The sequence below is a fragment of the Rhamphochromis longiceps genome, linkage group LG11 (assembly GCF_057381845.1).
Source record: "Rhamphochromis longiceps isolate RC_006_pf linkage group LG11, R_longiceps_female_GT1.1, whole genome shotgun sequence".
Classification (NCBI taxonomy): Eukaryota; Metazoa; Chordata; class Actinopteri; order Cichliformes; family Cichlidae; genus Rhamphochromis; species Rhamphochromis longiceps.
The window spans coordinates 36,816,935-36,835,681 of NC_140567.1; the positions used below are offsets into that span (position 1 = coordinate 36,816,935).

The 18,747-nt window shown below is 38.6% G+C and overlaps 1 protein-coding gene across 1 annotated transcript; it reads right to left on the minus strand.

The window, feature by feature from the left end:
- Positions 1–326: 326 nt before the first annotated feature.
- Positions 327–18,174, minus strand: LOC146659907 (ferric reductase 1). The gene is made up of 15 exons (XM_085423872.1): positions 17,821–18,174; positions 10,537–10,673; positions 9,999–10,096; positions 9,784–9,919; positions 8,638–8,841; positions 8,269–8,370; positions 8,017–8,161; positions 6,777–6,881; positions 5,997–6,112; positions 5,743–5,829; positions 3,257–3,348; positions 2,233–2,291; positions 1,972–2,109; positions 1,156–1,187; positions 327–1,068 (listed from the first exon to the last, which is right to left on the minus strand). Exons 1-15 carry the CDS (start codon positions 18,005–18,007, stop codon positions 979–981), a joined length of 1,728 nt encoding a protein of 575 aa, XP_085279998.1. The 5' UTR covers positions 18,008–18,174; the 3' UTR covers positions 327–978.
- Positions 18,175–18,747: the final 573 nt, after the last annotated feature.

Genomic DNA, 18,747 nt, shown 5'->3' on the forward strand with positions numbered 1-18,747 from the left:
ATAAGCATCTTGACAGATGACATGCTCTTTGTCTCACACTCATTTTATTCTTTTTCTAGCAGTACGTTGGTCTTTTTTCACAACATTTTGATGTCCAACCTTTTTTAAAACAAACCTTTGTTGTGCTCAGGGTTCTGAGCTTTCACATTGTGTAAAATAACTTTGTTTTGTTTTTTAATCAAATGCCTTTTTTTGGGGGTTGGGGGGGGGGGGGGGGGGGTTAGGTAGCTAAATTGGCTTGCCTACAGAAAAATTCATTACTTTACTTTATATTTATCAAAGGCTGAGGAAGACACAGGACTTAAATACAGCAGTCAGAGACAGGCTTAAGGTAAAACTCATAAAATGACCTTTTATTAGCATGTCAAAGTCCAGAAACGAAAACCACAGAAACACATGTAAGTAAGCCAACACAATGACAAAGAGAATCTAAGACTATACATGCATTAGAAACACATGGGTGTATGAAGCACACCTTAAACTTACCAAGGACAAAACATAAGAGACAAGAGACTCACAAAATAAAACAGGAAGCAACATAACAGGAAACAAAGACTTAACAACAAAATACAAGAAAACATTGGATAGCAGAAATCAGCTCACATGGAATCAAATATAAGGTCTTTACCTCTAACAGGAACTAGGATTCCTAAAAATCAACAACTAAAAATTTTATAATGCTCGTGGAAAAACATCATTGCACTCTATAATGGACAATCAGTTCTGACCAAATGGAGTTTGGTTAGATGCTGATTGCCAATTTACTTCAGTAACTGAACTTAAGGTTAGCCATGAAACTGAAAGCTTAAGGAAAATATCGAACAAAAACATCCACTAAAAAAAAAAAAAAGAAAAAAAAAAAAAAGAGAAAACAATCTCAATGGGTCCAAACTTTCAGTGCACAATATCCCATCAGGTGTATTTGGATAAAATACCAAAAGAAAAAAAACAATTCTTCAGACAATTCTTTTGGGGCTCTTATTTCACCCCAATTCCAACCAAAAGTGCCACCAAAAAGCAAATGTTTCCCAGAAAGAACAGACCGATCAGCAGACCATCAATTTTTACCTAACAAAACAATGTAATTCAATTAAAAGATCATTGCAGTGTTATGGTGATTAATTGTTAATTGCTTTTATATTTCTTTCAACTTACCGATTCTGATTCCACTTCTACAGTAGCACTGCCTGAAATCCAGAGAAGAAACAACAGTTAAAAAGGGCACAACCAACCCCCAGAGTGTTTCCTCATCTGAATCTTATTTTTCAGTTTACTTCAGATTAGTTCTGGCTTGTTTTTAATTATTTGATTTATACCGGTAGATTAAGTTATTTGATTTCAGCTTTCATTTCATTTTAAATTTGTTTACATATTCATTTACATATGATTTAAACAGTTTAAAATCATAAAATATGTGATTACATTTCTTTTAATAATAATAATAATAATAATAATAATAATAATAATAATAATAATAATAATAATAATGCATTAACAATTACATTAACCATTTAGCCATATACACACTCCCAGTTTCTTTTGGCCTATACTAGACTAAGAAACAGTTCAATGGCCAAGTAAAGGCCTGTTCCCTTTTCATGTCATGAAATAATGAAGCTTTTTAAGTGTAGTTTTAAATATGACTGAAAAAGAGACATTACTGTAAGGGAGGGAGGCCAATATTGGACTGAAAACTAAAATAGAAAAGACTTAAGAGAGGAGGCAAATCTGGAATACTCCTAGAAAGAATGAATGCCCCTCAGAGGAGCATGTTTTGAGAGGGGTTACACTATAGAACAGTAAGGTTGATTAGACTTTGTCAGAAAACTTTTCAGGAAAAGTTCTGAAAAAAAAGAGAAAAAAGATTTTTTTGTACTAGAATGATGAGATGAGGAGGAGAAAAAACCTTTAACCTTTACATGCACTTTTCTAAGTGATGATTACTTATAATGAGGAAAAACAAAGATTTACCTTTCTCCTTAGATTTCCCATTATGAACCTCCAACATGATGTAAAAGAGAGCTTCCCAGGCAAGAAAGCCACCCATGACTTTCATTAACCATCCATCACTGCTGTCAATCAAGTTCAGGCCTGTAAATATGGCTCCCACTGTGTAACACAAAGAAACACATATTTAAGACCAACAGCACGGGTGACGGTGTGTCTGCTTTGGAAAATAAATTAGAATTTATAAAAGAGTGCAGAACAGCATGAAGTAAAACAAAGGCTTACCGGCTAAAGATTTTATTATCACTGCATTCAAAAAATGTGATGTGTTGAATAGATACCGCCTGTCAAACAAAAGAGAATAAATATGAAAACATAAACCGCTGAAGTCAGTGTAAGAAAGAAAGGACAGCACATATCATTTGCTTGACAGAAGCAGCAGTGGTGGACAAACACACAGTGAAAAGAGATCTGTGAAGAAGATTCAGTGCATCACCCGGCATCCTAAGCTTATTGCATCATAACCAGCGGATGGTTCTGGGTCACCTGATTAAGCCCCAAGTAAAAGCTATAACAAAACAGAAAATTTTAGGCCTAAAATTAAAAGTAGAGAGGGTTGCTGTTTCTGAGAGCTGGTTTCATGGTAGAGGGGGCTGAAAGCAGCAGCCTCCTATACCTACTTTTGAAACTCTAGGAAAAACAGCCAGTCTGACAGCAAAGTGTTCTGTTAGGATAATAAGGTACTGCGAGGTCTTGTAGATATGAGATATGAGTGTTTCCATTGAGAAAAAAGTTTTGTTTCCCTTTGGAGAAATGACTTCATTCATGGATATGTATGCTTATTTAGTATTTTGGGCGGATGGTTATATTGGTGACACTGGGAGATTGGCTGAACTGTTCAGTGTTCAATCCATGATGGTGGCTCCTTCTTCACAGTCACTTAACTGGGGCTAAGCATGGAGCATGGCCTCCAAAGCTACAGCCATTCAGTGAAATAACTAAACATTTGGTACACTGAACAGTAAAGTGCCAGTGAGAAAAGATGGAAAAGATTTGAAATTGTAATGATATTTATGGAAGAAATATGAACAGAGCTATCAGAGGTTATCAACTACACTGAAACGAGTGAACAGTGAATGCAGTCATTAAGCAGGTGCTGCCCCATGCTTTTGGCTGATGGTGTTTCCAAAATTTGTCAAATAAGTGTACTAAAAAACAATAATGTGTGTAAAACAGTCATTGAACTCTAAAATGTGTGTTGGCATGCCATAGTAAATTAAATTAGAAGCACACACAGATTGATACATACAGGTGATGCTGTGGTCCGCAGCGCAGCATAGCCACTATAGGCTGGAAGAAGGAGAGGATCATAACCAGACAACCCAACACTGGATGTGCTCCCTGGAAACCAACAGCATTAACACTGGTAATCATGATGATGTAAATATCAGTCTGACAGTGGAAACACGTAACTACAGAGAGTGTTTAAAGAATGTCAAGACAAATAAAAAATTTAAATGATACTTTGATTTTATAGAGATGCTGTTTTTAATAATTACCATTACTATTAAGAAGAGTTACTTAATAATATCTTCCAGTATGTTGGCTGTGCTTTTGATCTGTGTTGTATAGTATTGTTTAATGTTTAATTTACATCGCTTAAATTACTGTAAGGTGTAATTATCTCTGGTTGCAAAGGAGTTTTTAATGATAAGCAAATTTTTTAATGAAATTAAAAACACAGTGACAAACTGCATGATAACTCAGAGGACACAAGTCTGTGGGTCTTAAACGGTAAATGGATCGGTACTTATAAAGCACCTTCCTACTCACTTCCTTTTATGTGGTTTGAGGATGACTATTTACCCCAAGATCTGAAAGATGCCAGAATAGTGCAGCTGCACAAAGGCAAAGGTGAAAAGTCCTGTTGTGTCAACTATCAAGCAGGCAAGATCCTCTATAAGGTGATTTTAAAAAGGTTGAATACCTATCTTCAGAAGGGACACTACCAGAAAGCCAGTGCAGTTTCCCCCAGAGCAGAGGCACCGTTGACATAATGCTCGCCGCAAGATAGATCCAAAAGAAATGTAAGAAACACAATATGCATCTGTAAAACCTCTTTGTTAAGGTGTTCAACATTAGCGTCATGCCCACAATCTTGGGTATGACGCTATTTTCTGAACAGGAATCCCTCCCAAGATGGAAAAAGTAATCAGATTCTTTCATGATGGTGTAAACACAAGACTGGTCATTGGCTGAGATGATGATGAGTTTCCCATCACTCAAGTCAAGCAAGGATGCTCCAACACTCTTCAGCTTCCGTTTTAGATGTTGCTTCTCTCTGCTTTCAAAGACTTAAATACAGCCATCCAGATCACACACAAGACAGATGGAGGTAAAATTAATGCTCAGCGCCTAAAGGCAAAGACAAAAGTCACTAGATCACTTTTTCATGACTTCCTTGATCCTGATTACTGTTCTATAGTCAACAGCAAGCATGCCTGAAATAAAGATCAACAATAAGGTCCTTGGAAATTTTAACTCCATAACCGAACTTAGTTAGCTTACAAAGTATCGAGGTATCCAACAGCATTGCTAAGGAAAGTGCTTCCGATAGACTCCACAAGCAAGTGTGGAACGAAGATTCTGAGATATGATTGTTCGGTTTTTCTCTGTATCTATTATTGTAGGATCTACTGTACAATATAAAGTGCCTTAAGGTGACTGTTGTTGTGATTTGGCGCTATATAAATAAAGTTGAAATGAATTGAATAGATCCTACATGAGGGTACACAAAAATAGTGCTATTTTGGACTTTATCAATCCTAATAGCCAGTCATATATATCCTTGGGTTGAGCATTTCCTAGTACTACCGTTGGTTATCCATGCACAAACACACTTAATGTGGGAGCCAAGTTAAGATAGTTCATATGTTTTAGTATTTATATTTCGCTGTTGTTAAGCGTGGTTGTGTAATTAATAATTTAAGAAGTAAATGCATGTTTATGGTGGAACTAAAATTATTTTATTGCTGTATTGGTTTGGTTACGTAGCACCATGAATACATGTGCCTTAAAGACTCGTGTTTATAGTAAAATCCGGGCATCACGGATGTATGCAAATTAGCGCATGCGGTGCGGGAGGGGGGAGAGAGAAAAAGAGTTAACACGGCATAAGCTATACGGCAGCAGGGTAGAACAGAGCCACACGGTTTTCCTACCGTAGTAGGTTATTTTGTTGAGGATAAGTTAAACCTGACCACTCCTGTAAGATGCAAACTGTAGAATAAATTTTTTGTTACATCTTTTCACATCGGAGTCCCGTAAAGTTCTTTCTCCTCTTCAAACTGACGTTCCTGAGTGAAGCACGGGAAAACTGGTCTCACGGCTTATACACTTAATTTAGCACTTTTATCTATGCCTAAGTGCTTTTGTAACATTCACAAACACACACACACACACACGGTGCATCTCAAGGCTCAGTATCTTGTCCGTAGATTTACTAATTGCAGAACATTTTAAAGCTGGTATTAAAGGAGACTCAAATGTGGTACAATAAAATCTGAAGGATATTTGGATTCATGTATCAAATAAACAATAATTTGTATTCAGTAATTCCAACCAAAACCTTTGTGAACTTCGACACTAGGACTAAGTTCATATCATAAAAATCGTTATTTACTGGCAAATAATAGTGTGTTACATAGGTAAAGCCAGTTTTGTTGTTTGATTGATCTGTAATTTAAAAATATAAAACTGTAATAATTCTGATACTAGCAGAGTTAGTGTACCAACCCCAGACCAGTCCCGAGTATGAGCGAAAATGAGGATGAAAGCAATGATTGTGGCTGCTACCGTCAGAAGCATTACTCCAACATGGACCTGGAGGAACATAAAGAATACAACATGATATTAAGCAAGCCAAACATATACAAAATCAACAGTTCCCAAATAAGATTAAGCTTGGACCAACTGTCTTAAAAGTCTAACATATCTGACATATAATACTTAATATTTTCTTAGTATGTTTTTTTTCTATGATGACTCACCACAAACCAGAGATCTTTGTTGCACATTGTTGTTCCCTTGGCCATTGTTTTCAGATACCGGGCAACCATCATTCCCAGTGTTCCCGTGGTCATCCAGGCAATCAGCATTAGTGACCCTGAAAAACAGTTTAGTTTTGGAGTTCTCTCCACTTCTCTTTGTTTTATGAGTTAAGATGAGTTTCTTTCCCTGGTCCCAACATGTCTTTAGTCTATATATCGGTTTACTATAAAAAGAATTAAACCAACTGAGGCAAGCCATTAGGAGTACAACACAGAAATATTTTTATAGCTTTCAAACTGTATACAAACAATCGATTTTGATGGTGTACATTCGTACAATATGTTACAAATGATTGTTTTGCATGATGATAAGTCACTGTGTCATGAAAGAGGCAAGAGTTACTGCCAAGAAATATGCATCTAACTTGTAAAACCCAATCCACGTTTTTGGTCTATTTTGTCACGTCGAGGGATTAAACTGAATTTCCCGGCGGAACCAATCCAAGGAATTAATAGAGTTTCATCTAATCTAATGTAGTCTAGTCATTAAACGCTGTGAAATGCAACAGAAATGTAAGTCTACTTGGTATTATAGATAAAATAGTTTAATCTTAATGGAAGAAAAAATTCAATGTCTTCCCATGTTCCCAGTAGCATGTATCCTCGACTATTCACCGGTTAACACAGTGTACTAACTGTCAACTGGTTGGCCAAAGTAAGTGAGAAAGGACTTTACATAGTGACTCTTTCACACAGAGACCTCTCTGTGCAGGATCTTACCATGAGCTTTGATGATATCAGGAAATCCCCTTTCACTTACAACAGGAGTAGAAATGGCCATCTTAGTAGTGCTGACGAAGTCGTGCTTATGGAATTGGATTTGTCCTGTAGCAAAGATATCGCAAAGCTTATACACAACTGTTTGTATATGTATAGCTGTGTGTGTGTACACAGAATAAGCTGAATCAAAAAAAGAGTAACACGGCCAGGACGAATGAAGGAAAATAACCATCTGCTCTCTCAGTCGAGACGAAAAATTAGCTGCAGTTACTGAAAAAAACACATCCATAAGTGAAGTATTGAAAGGTGATGAAAGTGATTACATGGCCAAAGCATGAAACACATTATTTTAATGCTAATGGCTGAGTATTTCCAAAAGTTGATTCTGTTCATCTGGACGTAGCGTTTTGTGGGAGAAACGTTTCGTCATCATCCAGGTGACGTCTTCAGTCTCAGCTGACTGCAGGTTTCCCCAATCTTATAAACAGTACATTTGCATAATGACTGAAACCAGCCCATTGAAGGAACAAAGGACTGGGAGGTCAGTTCCTTAATCATAATTATGCAAATTCTCATGACCATTGATCAACAACCATGGCAACAACAACAACAACAACAACAATGGCTGAGTAAGTTTGAATCTGTAATCGAAAATTTAGATACATGCTGGTGTATGATTCCTTTATGATATTTTTATTTTTATTAAATTTTTTTGTTGTTTTACAAAAGAAAAACACTTTAGAAAGAAACTTTAACATAGACATGAAAAATATTCTTTTATATTTTTTTTCATAAACTGACCAGGGTTGTTAAACATGTGACTTCTTTTAAAATGTTCACACGATTGGAAAAGGAAGTACAATCAAAGGCCCTGCTTAACTGTTCAAAATAAAAGTATTTACTTGAGTATAATTTTGTTATTAGTACGTTTTTTCAGAGTGAAGTGCTTAAAAATTGCACATTTAAATAATCGCCTAAATTTTAAGAGTGATGGAACAGATCTTTCTTATGGGCGACAAACCCTCACCACCATGTAGCCTTGACATGAAGAGTTTGGACACTCTTTTTCATCCAATCACCTGCATGCATGTCTTGAGACATATGTGCTATTTTCTCTAAGTATATTGTGAAGTCCATAGTCTTCTTCATCGCATGCTATCTTCAATTTATTGATATGATAGGTTAAGTTATATAAACTACACTGCTGTGGTGTAAGAAACAGTCTGGCACATGTAGTTACCATTGCTGCTGGGTCCGCAGACAAACATGAAGTAGTAGGATTGGCTGAAACCTGAAGTCCCCTGTATAGAAATTATCTCCGTAGTAGTGAAGGAACAACTGATGACATTGTTCTGCAATGACGTTGTTATATTATAAACGTTCCCCTGTAGGACACATAAGAAATTTCACAATTTTTAAGAGCAGAAACAAAGCATTATATCTAAACATTCTAGCCTTATATAAATCACTGATATCAGAAAAACTTCAGTACCAGAGCAACAACTTGTGGAGTTGTTCGTCCTGTTGAATACATATGTTGCACACCAACTTGTCCATTACTGTTCATTCCACAAACATAAATATCATCGTTTCCCTGAGGAAAGACAAATATAGTAAGGAATTAGCATGCTTATTATTTAATGATTAATTCTTGTGGGGGGAAAAAATCCAAACTTGTTGATATTGTTTGGGAAAACAAGGCAACCAGATGTTTTCTAAAAGTTGTGAACTTTCAAAAACAAACTGAAGTTGTAACAGCAGCTGTTCACCCTCATGTACAAGTATGCCAAGAGCCTTACTATTGTTATCTCTTAAAAAAAATTTAACAGTCATAGAATCAAGAACATTTTCATTACGCTACCATCTTCTGATCATCAGAGAATCCAAAAGCGATGTAGCCTTCATAAGGACCAGTCATCTCATACTGGACAGCTGTACCACCGGCTAACATCATGGCTGACATGAAATAACAGCTAGCACTGACTGCTGGGTCACAGTTTGAAGGCTGACTGAAGCACACTTTGGTGACGCCACAGTTAGCGCTAGAGATGGATGCAGCTGATTTCTGGACATACACAGAGGAAGAGAGAGAAAGAAACCATGACATCATCATGTTGTACTTGAATATACCATTTAGCATTTTCTTTTCTCAGTTTGCATATATATTAACATTAAGCCAAGCTCAGTACTGCACATTACTGTTCTATAGTTCTGCTAACAAGCTATTTAGAAACTAGGTATAAATGGCTTGAGTACATAAGTACATCCATACTGTTTACAATCACCAACTAATCTAACAAGTATATCATCCACAGAGGCACAGTTAGAACACGCAGAGTTCCTGTGTCAATGACAGTACTAACCGTTAACCACTATGTTGGCCCTAACATCAACCTCTGAGGTTTTTGCCTATTTTCCCAATTGGGAAATTTTGTGCAAGACCAAAATGCATGTGTGAGACTTCGCTTGAAAAATCTCTCTCACAGTTGAGAGAAAACCAAACACTAACGTGATAGATATTAAGAGTTAACAAAAACAGTCAAATCTTAAACAAAAAAGAAAATTCTGATTTTGAGAAAACACCTATTGTATGAAAGCGCCCTAGCTCAATGGGCCATGCTAACTCTGGGCTCTCAAGAAAAGCTCTAGAAATTCAAGAGTGTATGACAAACGTGAAGCAGATTTCTAAAAATTCAGGTTTACGCATAAACTACATAAACAGCAGTGTTGCTAGACTGACTTTTTCATCTTTCATATTTGTCCATCAAGGCCAGAATATTTATTGCTTTCCATTTAGTGTGTCTGTGCTAGATAGAGCAGTGTACACCCATCTCCTGATCCACAGTCAGCCCCAGTATAAGATGTGCCACAGAATATAAAAGATGGTAGACTGCCATCAGCCTCAAAACCAACGGATACTTTCAAATCAGTTAAACTGGCCAATGATTCAACCAGCTTGTTTGGTAGTGAATTTCATATTGTGTTCAAAACAGACATTGTTACTTACAACAAGTGGTGCAGGGTCTGTACTGCCATTCCCAGTGAGGGCACCTGCAGATCTAGCAGCTCTGCCATTAGTGAAGGTCAGGACAGAGCTCATCACATTAACCCAAAATGTTGTAGAATTCTGCACAAAGGATGCACTGCAGCGACACCAAAACCAGTGTGAACTGGGGTATAAACACTTAGTCAAAGTGCTTTGCTAGAATGAATGAACTTTACCGGAACTGAACAGCTTTGATGTCTCCTGATGGTTCTGATCTCCATGTCACCTGAATGTAGCTGCTATTAAAGCCTGATGTGTGGGACACAGCCGAGCTCTGGACACACACACATGAGAGAGAGACTATGACATCATTATGTTGTTTGAATGTACTGTATATCATCTGTTTTCGTTATTTGACATGTTTATACTGTTTCAGTCACTGTTATACATAGTTAAAGTTACCAAAGGAAAGCAAATCAAATGATGTGCTGTGAAACAATATTGCAATATAATTTTAATTATGCACCTTGCAGCTTGTCACTAAAACTATGTATTAACTTTGTATAGGTAGGTCTAAGATTTGCTCTATTGCACATGTTCACATTGTTTTCTTTAGTATTTGCGTCAGAAAAAAACCTGACTGTCTTTTTCAGTAATGTACTGAATACATTAAATGTTTTCATTTTACTTCATTGATTGATATGCCCTTCAGTAGACTTAAGGTATAACATATGATCATGCATGATGCTCACATTAACATGAAAGGAAACTCACAGGTCTTTGGCTGCAGGTGAGGACTTTAGCAGCCCCTGCTGGTGTGGCAAAGGAACCTACAGGAGTCTCACTTCCCACTTCTATAGCCTCAAACAGGAAACCTGTGAATGGTGTGGAGGCCGGACCCTGTAGCTCAACTTGGAATCACAGAAAAACATTTTATTCAGTCAGTTGGACAGTTCTCAACTGGGCCGCTTCTAGACAGGCATATATGAGGGGCCAGACAGAAATGTAAAGGGGGCAAATGGTGGCAACGGAGGCAGGAAAGTGGTGGCCAAATTATTATTTAAAAAAGAAAAAAAAAAAAAAAAAAAGAGAGTTCACCAAATCTTAAGAAATAAAACCAAAAAATAGAATAAAAATTAAAAGAATAAAATTAAGTATCCGTCCAACTCTTTACAGCCAACATGGAATGTATCTTAATTGAATGACCTGATTCTCAAATAAATTTGCAAAATAAAGCAAGAATAAAATAAGACCTCTCACTATAGCGAATATTTACAAAACTTAAAAGGGGTTGGCATAGTAATAAAAAAGAAAAAAGAAAAAAGAAAACGATTCACCATGTCTTTTCCTACAATTCTCAAACTAATTTGTAGAACACAGATTTAGAACAGAGCATTTTAACTTTTTGTTCTCGTTTTAAGCTTGTTTGTTTTGCAAGTAACTGAACTCTGTTGTTATAGAGTGGATTGAGGAGAGTGGAGCTGTTCAGTTGCAGACAGTCTCCTGCTTCCCTTTCCAAAAACTTAGATATATATATATATATATAGATATAGATATAGATCTATAGATATATAGATATATAGTAGGGGTGCAACGATACACAAAATTCACGGTTCGGTTCGGTTCGATACTTTGGTGTCACGGTTCGATATTTTTTCGATACAAAAAAAGTTCATGCATTTTTAATTTGTCATTTATTAAAATTATAAATATATATTTTAACTCAAAAGTACAGTTTTTAAATTTAACCCTAACCCTTGTGCGTGTTTTTTATTTTGACAGCGAATGCGCACCTGCGGACCACTTATGTGCAGCCCTGGTTATTTAGCTCGTCATATTGCAGCCACAGAAATTCTTTTGTCCATGAAACCATGAAGCTGCACTTTCTTTTTGCCTTATAGTCTGATTTGTCATAACTTCTCTGTTTTGTGGTAAGCTTTTCTTTGGCTGTCACTTCTTCACCCTGACCGGTCTTATTTGGCTCAGCAGAACTGAAATGCTTTTACACAGGCACTCACATAAGCTCAGCGATTCTCTGCGCGATCAACCTCTCACATGTTTAAGCTGCGGGAGATTTCACTTGTCATGTTTGCATAGTAAGCTAACGATTAATAAGACGATGTCAGAGGAATTGGTGCACAAATTATCATCACTCACAGATCAGTGCTGTCGCTCTCTATACACAGTTCGCACGATTGCAAAGTGAAAGCAAAAAAAACAAGCGCAAATTCAAACGCGACTTCAATATGTCACATATTGACAGTGGCTCACCGATGCCAATGACATAATTACCCAGCTACATTTCTGAAAGAATGCAAAAGCATTGACATATATTTTTCCTACAATAGCCCGACGGGCAGGGAAGAGAAAGATTTTGGTAGCCCGACTGAAAAAAATCGCTAGCTCCAGGACGTCGGGCTAGTGATATTGCAAGCCCTGTATCTGATTGAGGAATCACTCATCTTTGGAAAAGAGAGTTTATTACAGAGAAATGGCTCTTTCCAAAATAAAAGCTATACTATCTGCTTCTTCCGGGCTATATTCTCAGCAGCATAAGGAGAATCATGTGCTAACAGCGGTCTAAATGACTCGGCTAAAGTTAGTAGCATGCTTGCTTTTTTTGTCTGCTTTCACTTGTCTTTGCACTAGGATGATGTCAGCGTAAATGTGCAGTCATATTCGTTGTGTTCCCACTAGTGCTTTCAGGTTAATCTCGTTGAAATGACCTTAACGCCACAACACGGCAAATCTCCGTTAACGAGCTACCGCCGATCGCTCCGTGCATGGGGCTAGACGGCCAACATGTTAACGAGCTAACTGCGCTAACACACTAGTTCACACCAATGTAATTGAGCATTGCATGGCACATCCAACATACTGTTTTACTTTAGTCCATGACTCGCTTACCTTCAGGGTCATACGTCACATGAAAACCAAAATAATTCCAAACGCCAGATCTGAATGAAGTTCAATTTGCCTGTTGCAAGGAGAGCTTAACTTCTGCCTCGCTAGCTTGCCCTGCGCTAGTGATGGTCCGCTTGAAGCTGAAGCTCCGGTGCGTGTGTCAAAAAAAATCAACACACTGCTTCAGAAGCACTGTGTCGAAGCTTGATTCGTTTGGCCAGAGTCACGTGATCAGTGACGTCCGAAGCTTCATTTGGAACCTAACTGCTTCGGTGTCTGATTCAATGGTTTATAAGGAAGCGAATCATTCGCGGGATTTGTGGTGTTTTGATGGTGACAGATAGCAAACCACTGATCATTCCATTGAGAGATTTGGAGCCAGCGAGGAATAGAGGAGGTTCTGTTGTGTGGGAGAATTTTGAGTTGATTTTGGTCAGTTGGGTGGGTTTTCCAGCTTTGTGTTCTGGCCGTTTGCTTTTGTTTTGTGCGTGTTTATTATATCTTATAATGGGAAAAAACTTAAAATGTCAAAAAAAAAATCTGCTTTCATAGTATAAATATCATTAAATAACTTTAGAAAAACTTCCACTTGACTCTTTACATGTAATGTTATAAAAATATATATTTTATTGTTTAATTAATCTGAAAATGTTAGTCTGCCAAATGTGCAGCAATGTAATCTATTTATTCTCTTCAGCTGATAGTTTGTGGGGCCCAGGTAGACTGTATAACTGCATCTCTACCAGTTTCTCTGCATTCCAGCCTCCTCTGTTCCATGTGAAGGGATTTTCCTTAAGGCAGGAGAAATGATCTCCACGAAAAGGAACAGGTTCGGCCATCGCACAGTGGAACAAATTCTCTTCTTAAATAAAAATGAGAAAGAGCTACTTTAAATGCATCATGTTTTTGTTCATAAGCATTTTCCCTTTCCATTTCACAATCAATTCTACCTCCAGGTCAAAAATATGTCTAGGAAAATTTCCCTAATATATAATATTATATATATTATATATGCTCACAGCAGAAGCATACTCCACAATGTGTTGTACATTATCATATGTATATTATATGTAACGTGGTATTTTTCAATTATTGTATTTACCAACATCAAGAAGTCACAAGCAAAGAAAGACCACGCCATGGTGCATGTTTAAACAAGAAGAGTTTACTGGTCAAAATTATTTATTAAACAAATAAACCACATTTTCTTAACCTCCCAAAAATAAACTTTCAAAGCAACGGCGGCCCAATATCAGTCATAATGAAGCAGTTGGTTTTATTTTGTGGATTCAAGCTGCTCTTCGTATTTTTGGCCACCAGATGTCACCAGAGAGGACTGTGTTGAAAAGCTTCGAGTAATGAACCGTTTTTCAATACAAGCTTCAGTGCTTCAGAAAGCTTCATTTGGCCATCACTACCCTGCGCTCTTCCTTCTGACTATGCTGTCTGTGTTGAGCGCTCAGTGGATCTGCGCTGGACAGTGCAGCCTAGGCGGAGTAGTCGAACACAGATTCACTGAGCGCTCAACACAGACAGCATCGTCAGAAGGAAAATTGATAAAATAAATTACAAATGTTGTATTGTTCGATACATATGCGTACCGAACCGAAAGCACTGTATCGAACGGTTCAATATCGATACGAATATCGTTGCACCCCTAATATATAGATATATAGATATATCTGTATATATATATATATATATATATATATATATATATATATATATATATATATATATATATATATATATATATATATATATATATATATAGAGAGAGAGAGAGAGAGAGAGAGAGAGAGAGAGAGAGATACACTCAACAAAAATATAAACGCAACACCTTTGTTACTGCTCCCATTCCCCATGGGATGGACGTAGAGACCTAAAATTCATTCCAGATACACAATATAACCATCCCTCCCAAACAGTGGTCACAAATCAGTCCAAATGTGTGGTAGTGGGCACATCTGCCATATTGAGATAATCCATCCCACCTCACAGGTGTGCCACATCAGGATGCTGATCTGACATCATGAGTAGTGCACAGGTGTACCTCAGACTGCCCACAACAAAAGGCCACCTTGGAATGTGCAGTTTTTTGCGCTATTGGGGGTCTGGGGACCCAGAACCGGTCAGTATCTGGTGTGACCACCATTTGCCTCATGCAGTGCAACACATCGTCGCATGGAGTCTATCAGATTGTCAATTGTGGCCTGTGGAATGTTGGTCCACTCCACTTCAATGGCTGTGCGAGGTTGTTGGATATTCGTGGGAACTGGTACACGCTGTCGTATACGCCGGTCAAGCACATCCCGAACATGCTCAATGGGTGACATGTCCGGTGAGTATGCTGGCCATGCAAGAACTGGGACATTCTCAGCTGCCATCTGCCCTGAACAATGTGAACCATGATTCATCCGTGAAGCGCACACCTCTCCAACGTGCCAGACGCCATCGAATGTGAGCATTTGCCCACACAAGTCTGTTACGGCGACGAGCTGGAGTCAGGTCAAGACCCCGATGAGGACGACGGGCATGCAGTTGAGCGTCCCTGAGACGGTTTCTGACAGTTTGTGCAGAAATTGTTTGGTTGTGCAAACCAATTGTTCCAGCAGCTGTCTGGGTGGCTGGTCTCAGACAATCTTGGAGGTGAACCTGCTGGATGTGGAGGTCCTGGGCTGGTGTGGTTACACGAGGTCTGCGGTTGTGAGGCCGGTTGGATGTGCTGCCATATTCTCTGAAACGCCTGTGGAGACGGCTTATGGTTGAGAAATGAACATTCAATGCACGGGCGACAGATCTGGTTGACATTCCTGCTGTCAGCATGCCAGTTGCACGCTCCCTCATTGCTTGTGGCATCTGTGGCATTTTGCTGTTAGACAAAACTGCACATTCCAGGGTGGCCTTTTGTTGTGGGCAGTCTGAGGTACACCTGTGCACTACTCATGATGTCAGATCAGCATCCTGATGTGGCACACCTGTGAGGTGGGATGGATTATCTCAATATAGCAGATGTGCCCACTACCACACATTTGGACTGATTTGTGACCACTGTTTGGGAGGGATGGTTATATTGTGTATCTGGACTGAATTTTAGGTCTCTACGTCCATCCCATGGGGAATGGGAGCAGTAACAAAGGTGTTGCGTTTATATTTTTGTTGAGTGTATATATATATATATATATATATATATATATATATATATATATATATATATATATACATAAAGCCTAATTGGATTGCACCACATGCTTCATTGCCTGGGGGATGTTTCATTGTTTTGCATTAGTTGGTTATATGGCAGCCATCTTGTTTTCGCCCGTGTGTGTCATTTGGTTTAGCTAAACCGGTATTTAAGTTCCCCTGTGTGTCATTTCAGGAGGTCAGTTTGTCATATGTTTGTTTGAAGCTTTAGTTTAGTCTATTGAGTTGACCTCTTTTATTGGTTTGCCTGTTTAAGTTTTGTCTTTGTTAAATATATTTTCATATTTTTGGGTCAATAAAACCCCTTTTTTAAATTAAAACCACCTGTGTCCTTTATGCTTTACTGCTTGGTCCCTGACATCTATCTGGATCTCTGGATATAGATATCTCCAAGTTATTTCTTATAGACTTCTCATGAGCCAAAATCACTAAATTCCTCTTTCTTCTATATAACAGAAATGAACAAGCTTTGCTAAAATCGCTGTGATTACATCAGTATATGAAACGAGGAAACTGCTTGTTCATTTTTGTTACATGTGGTGCCTGACAGACGCAGATCCTCCAGTCTGCTCTATGCAGCAGACAGGCTCACAGAAAAAAACTCTTCTCTACCGGACTGAAACTGTGAGAAGAACAATGGACTAGTCTCCCATTGAGTGTAGAAAAATAGATGTATGTTTAGCTGTTAATTATCTTAAGAGTCGCTATGATTTTAACGACAGAGATGTGTTGCTTCGTTTTGCTCAGCCCTGCCTACTGAGAAACCTGACACCAGCTCATTGCAAACAGTGACTGGCTGTTCAGCTGGCGGGAGGGTGAGTGGGGGTTATCTGCCTAGGCTGTGCGAGCCTGCACAAAAACAACGAGGAACGAGCCAACCAGAGGTGAAACCTATCATCTCATGTGTGCCTTTTCCAGCGGATTTTCCAGCTACTGTAGCAAATCATGCCCATTTTCAGTTTTTGGGTAATCTATTATTTTCTTTCTCAACTTCTAAAAGTTTGATTTAAGGATGTTTGCTTAAGGGAGAGTTGCCCCTCCTTGCCCCAGCCGGTGTTGTGCCATAAAGTGATTGCTCGTATTTAAACTGCTATAAGTAACTTGTTGGGCTATAATATGTGAAACATATGTCAAATGCATCCCTCATGGATGCCATAAAGTCACAAACAACATTCGTGTAACAAGGTAGAAGCCGCAATCAGTTTGTGGCAGTGACTTTTATATAACCTTTATTTATGCAGTTAAAAAAAAAATAATTAACATTAAAAATGTCTTTTGTAAGAGTAAGTTGGCCAAGAAAACAGCAGAAATGGCACCGGCACCGGTGTTCTCAGTCATGTGATGAAAACAAAGTTTTACTGTATTACAAGCAGATATGTCAGAGTCTGACATAAAACAGAGATGCTTCTTAAATTGCCTGAAAATATATAAATGTTTCCCTATTTTGGGGTTAGCCCTTAAAAACACGGCATTCTTAGATAATAATACATAATTTCTATTATGATTTTTCTCTGTACAGGCTGAGATCCTGCTGCTTTGGGGTTTAATGCTCTTTGTTGATTTAGTTGCATGGCTGAAATCACAAACATATCAATGGCAATGAGTGAACTGCTGATCGATCGTAAAATCACCCGTTCTCACTCCCGAGGCGTAACATGTCGACGTTTTGTCACGTCCCGCGGCGTTCCTGAGGAACACGAAAGGAGACCTTCAGCGTTCTTATGGTACGCGGCGGGCTATGGCTGGAATCCAGTGCAATGACGCTCCCGCGGTAATAGACGTTCCAGCCCTAAACCTAACCTTATCCTTAGTCCTGACCATAACCTTATTCCTGACCTTAACCAGGACTTTAATGATGTTAAATCTATACATCGGATTTATTTGTTCGATACTGACGGTACTAGAACACCAGTCCATCTAGTCGGCACCCTCTTACTCCTCTCTTCTTACCTTTGACATCCTCTCCAACTCTGTAGCGCCTTTGCTCTGTGGTGACTATGAAGGGCGATGGTGCCGTTTGTGGGCTCAGCCCTGATTGATGGGATTTCAATTCTTCACAACTGTCTATAACCAGACCTGAGCTGTGTCCTCGGATGAGTGGAGCACTGCACAACAGCAGCAATACAAGAAGATCCATTATTTTCCAGGCGACTCGTTACTGCAGTCAGTGAAAAACATCGAGTACCACGTACTACTGATGTATAGGGTGGAGCACTGCAGGTGCAATAGCTATTGAATAGGGATACTTCTGTTTCGACAGTGTGTCGAGCTTAAGAAGCGCAGATGTTTCAGGAACTCTGCTTCAAAGTGTGGGTCAAAACACCCACGTCACCATGGAGTTTCCCAAGGTGGCTTACCTGTTGCTTCTAAGCAGGGGTGGAGCCAGAGCGAATGCGTTTTAATTTTTTTTTATTCCTATGTAGTGACGGCTCAATCCTTTAGGCCGACAGTGTACAGGCAACGGCACAACACCGACTCGAAGGGATCCTGAACACCTGCCCTACAATTACTGACAGCCGCTCATTCGTACATTCTTATTACTGACACTGGATTGTCCAATCAGATCTCTTAACGCATTCGGTCTTTCGCTACCTTCCCATTGCGCTCATGCAGGTTGATAAAGATTGACAAATACAAGCGAAAAAGTCAAGCTGAAAAGGCAAGAAAGAACAAAGATAAAGAAACTAGAAACAGGTGAAGCAAAAGATGAGCGTGGCGGAGCTTCTGCAGTGCAGCAGGTAAAACAGACGGCGAGGAAGAGAAAAGCAAATATCTGGAGGGATGTAATAAGGATTAAAGAGAGTGAATGATTCAAGTAAAATTTATTTAAACTTTGAACAGTTTATTCTATGTTCTTCTTGTGTTACTCAACTTTAC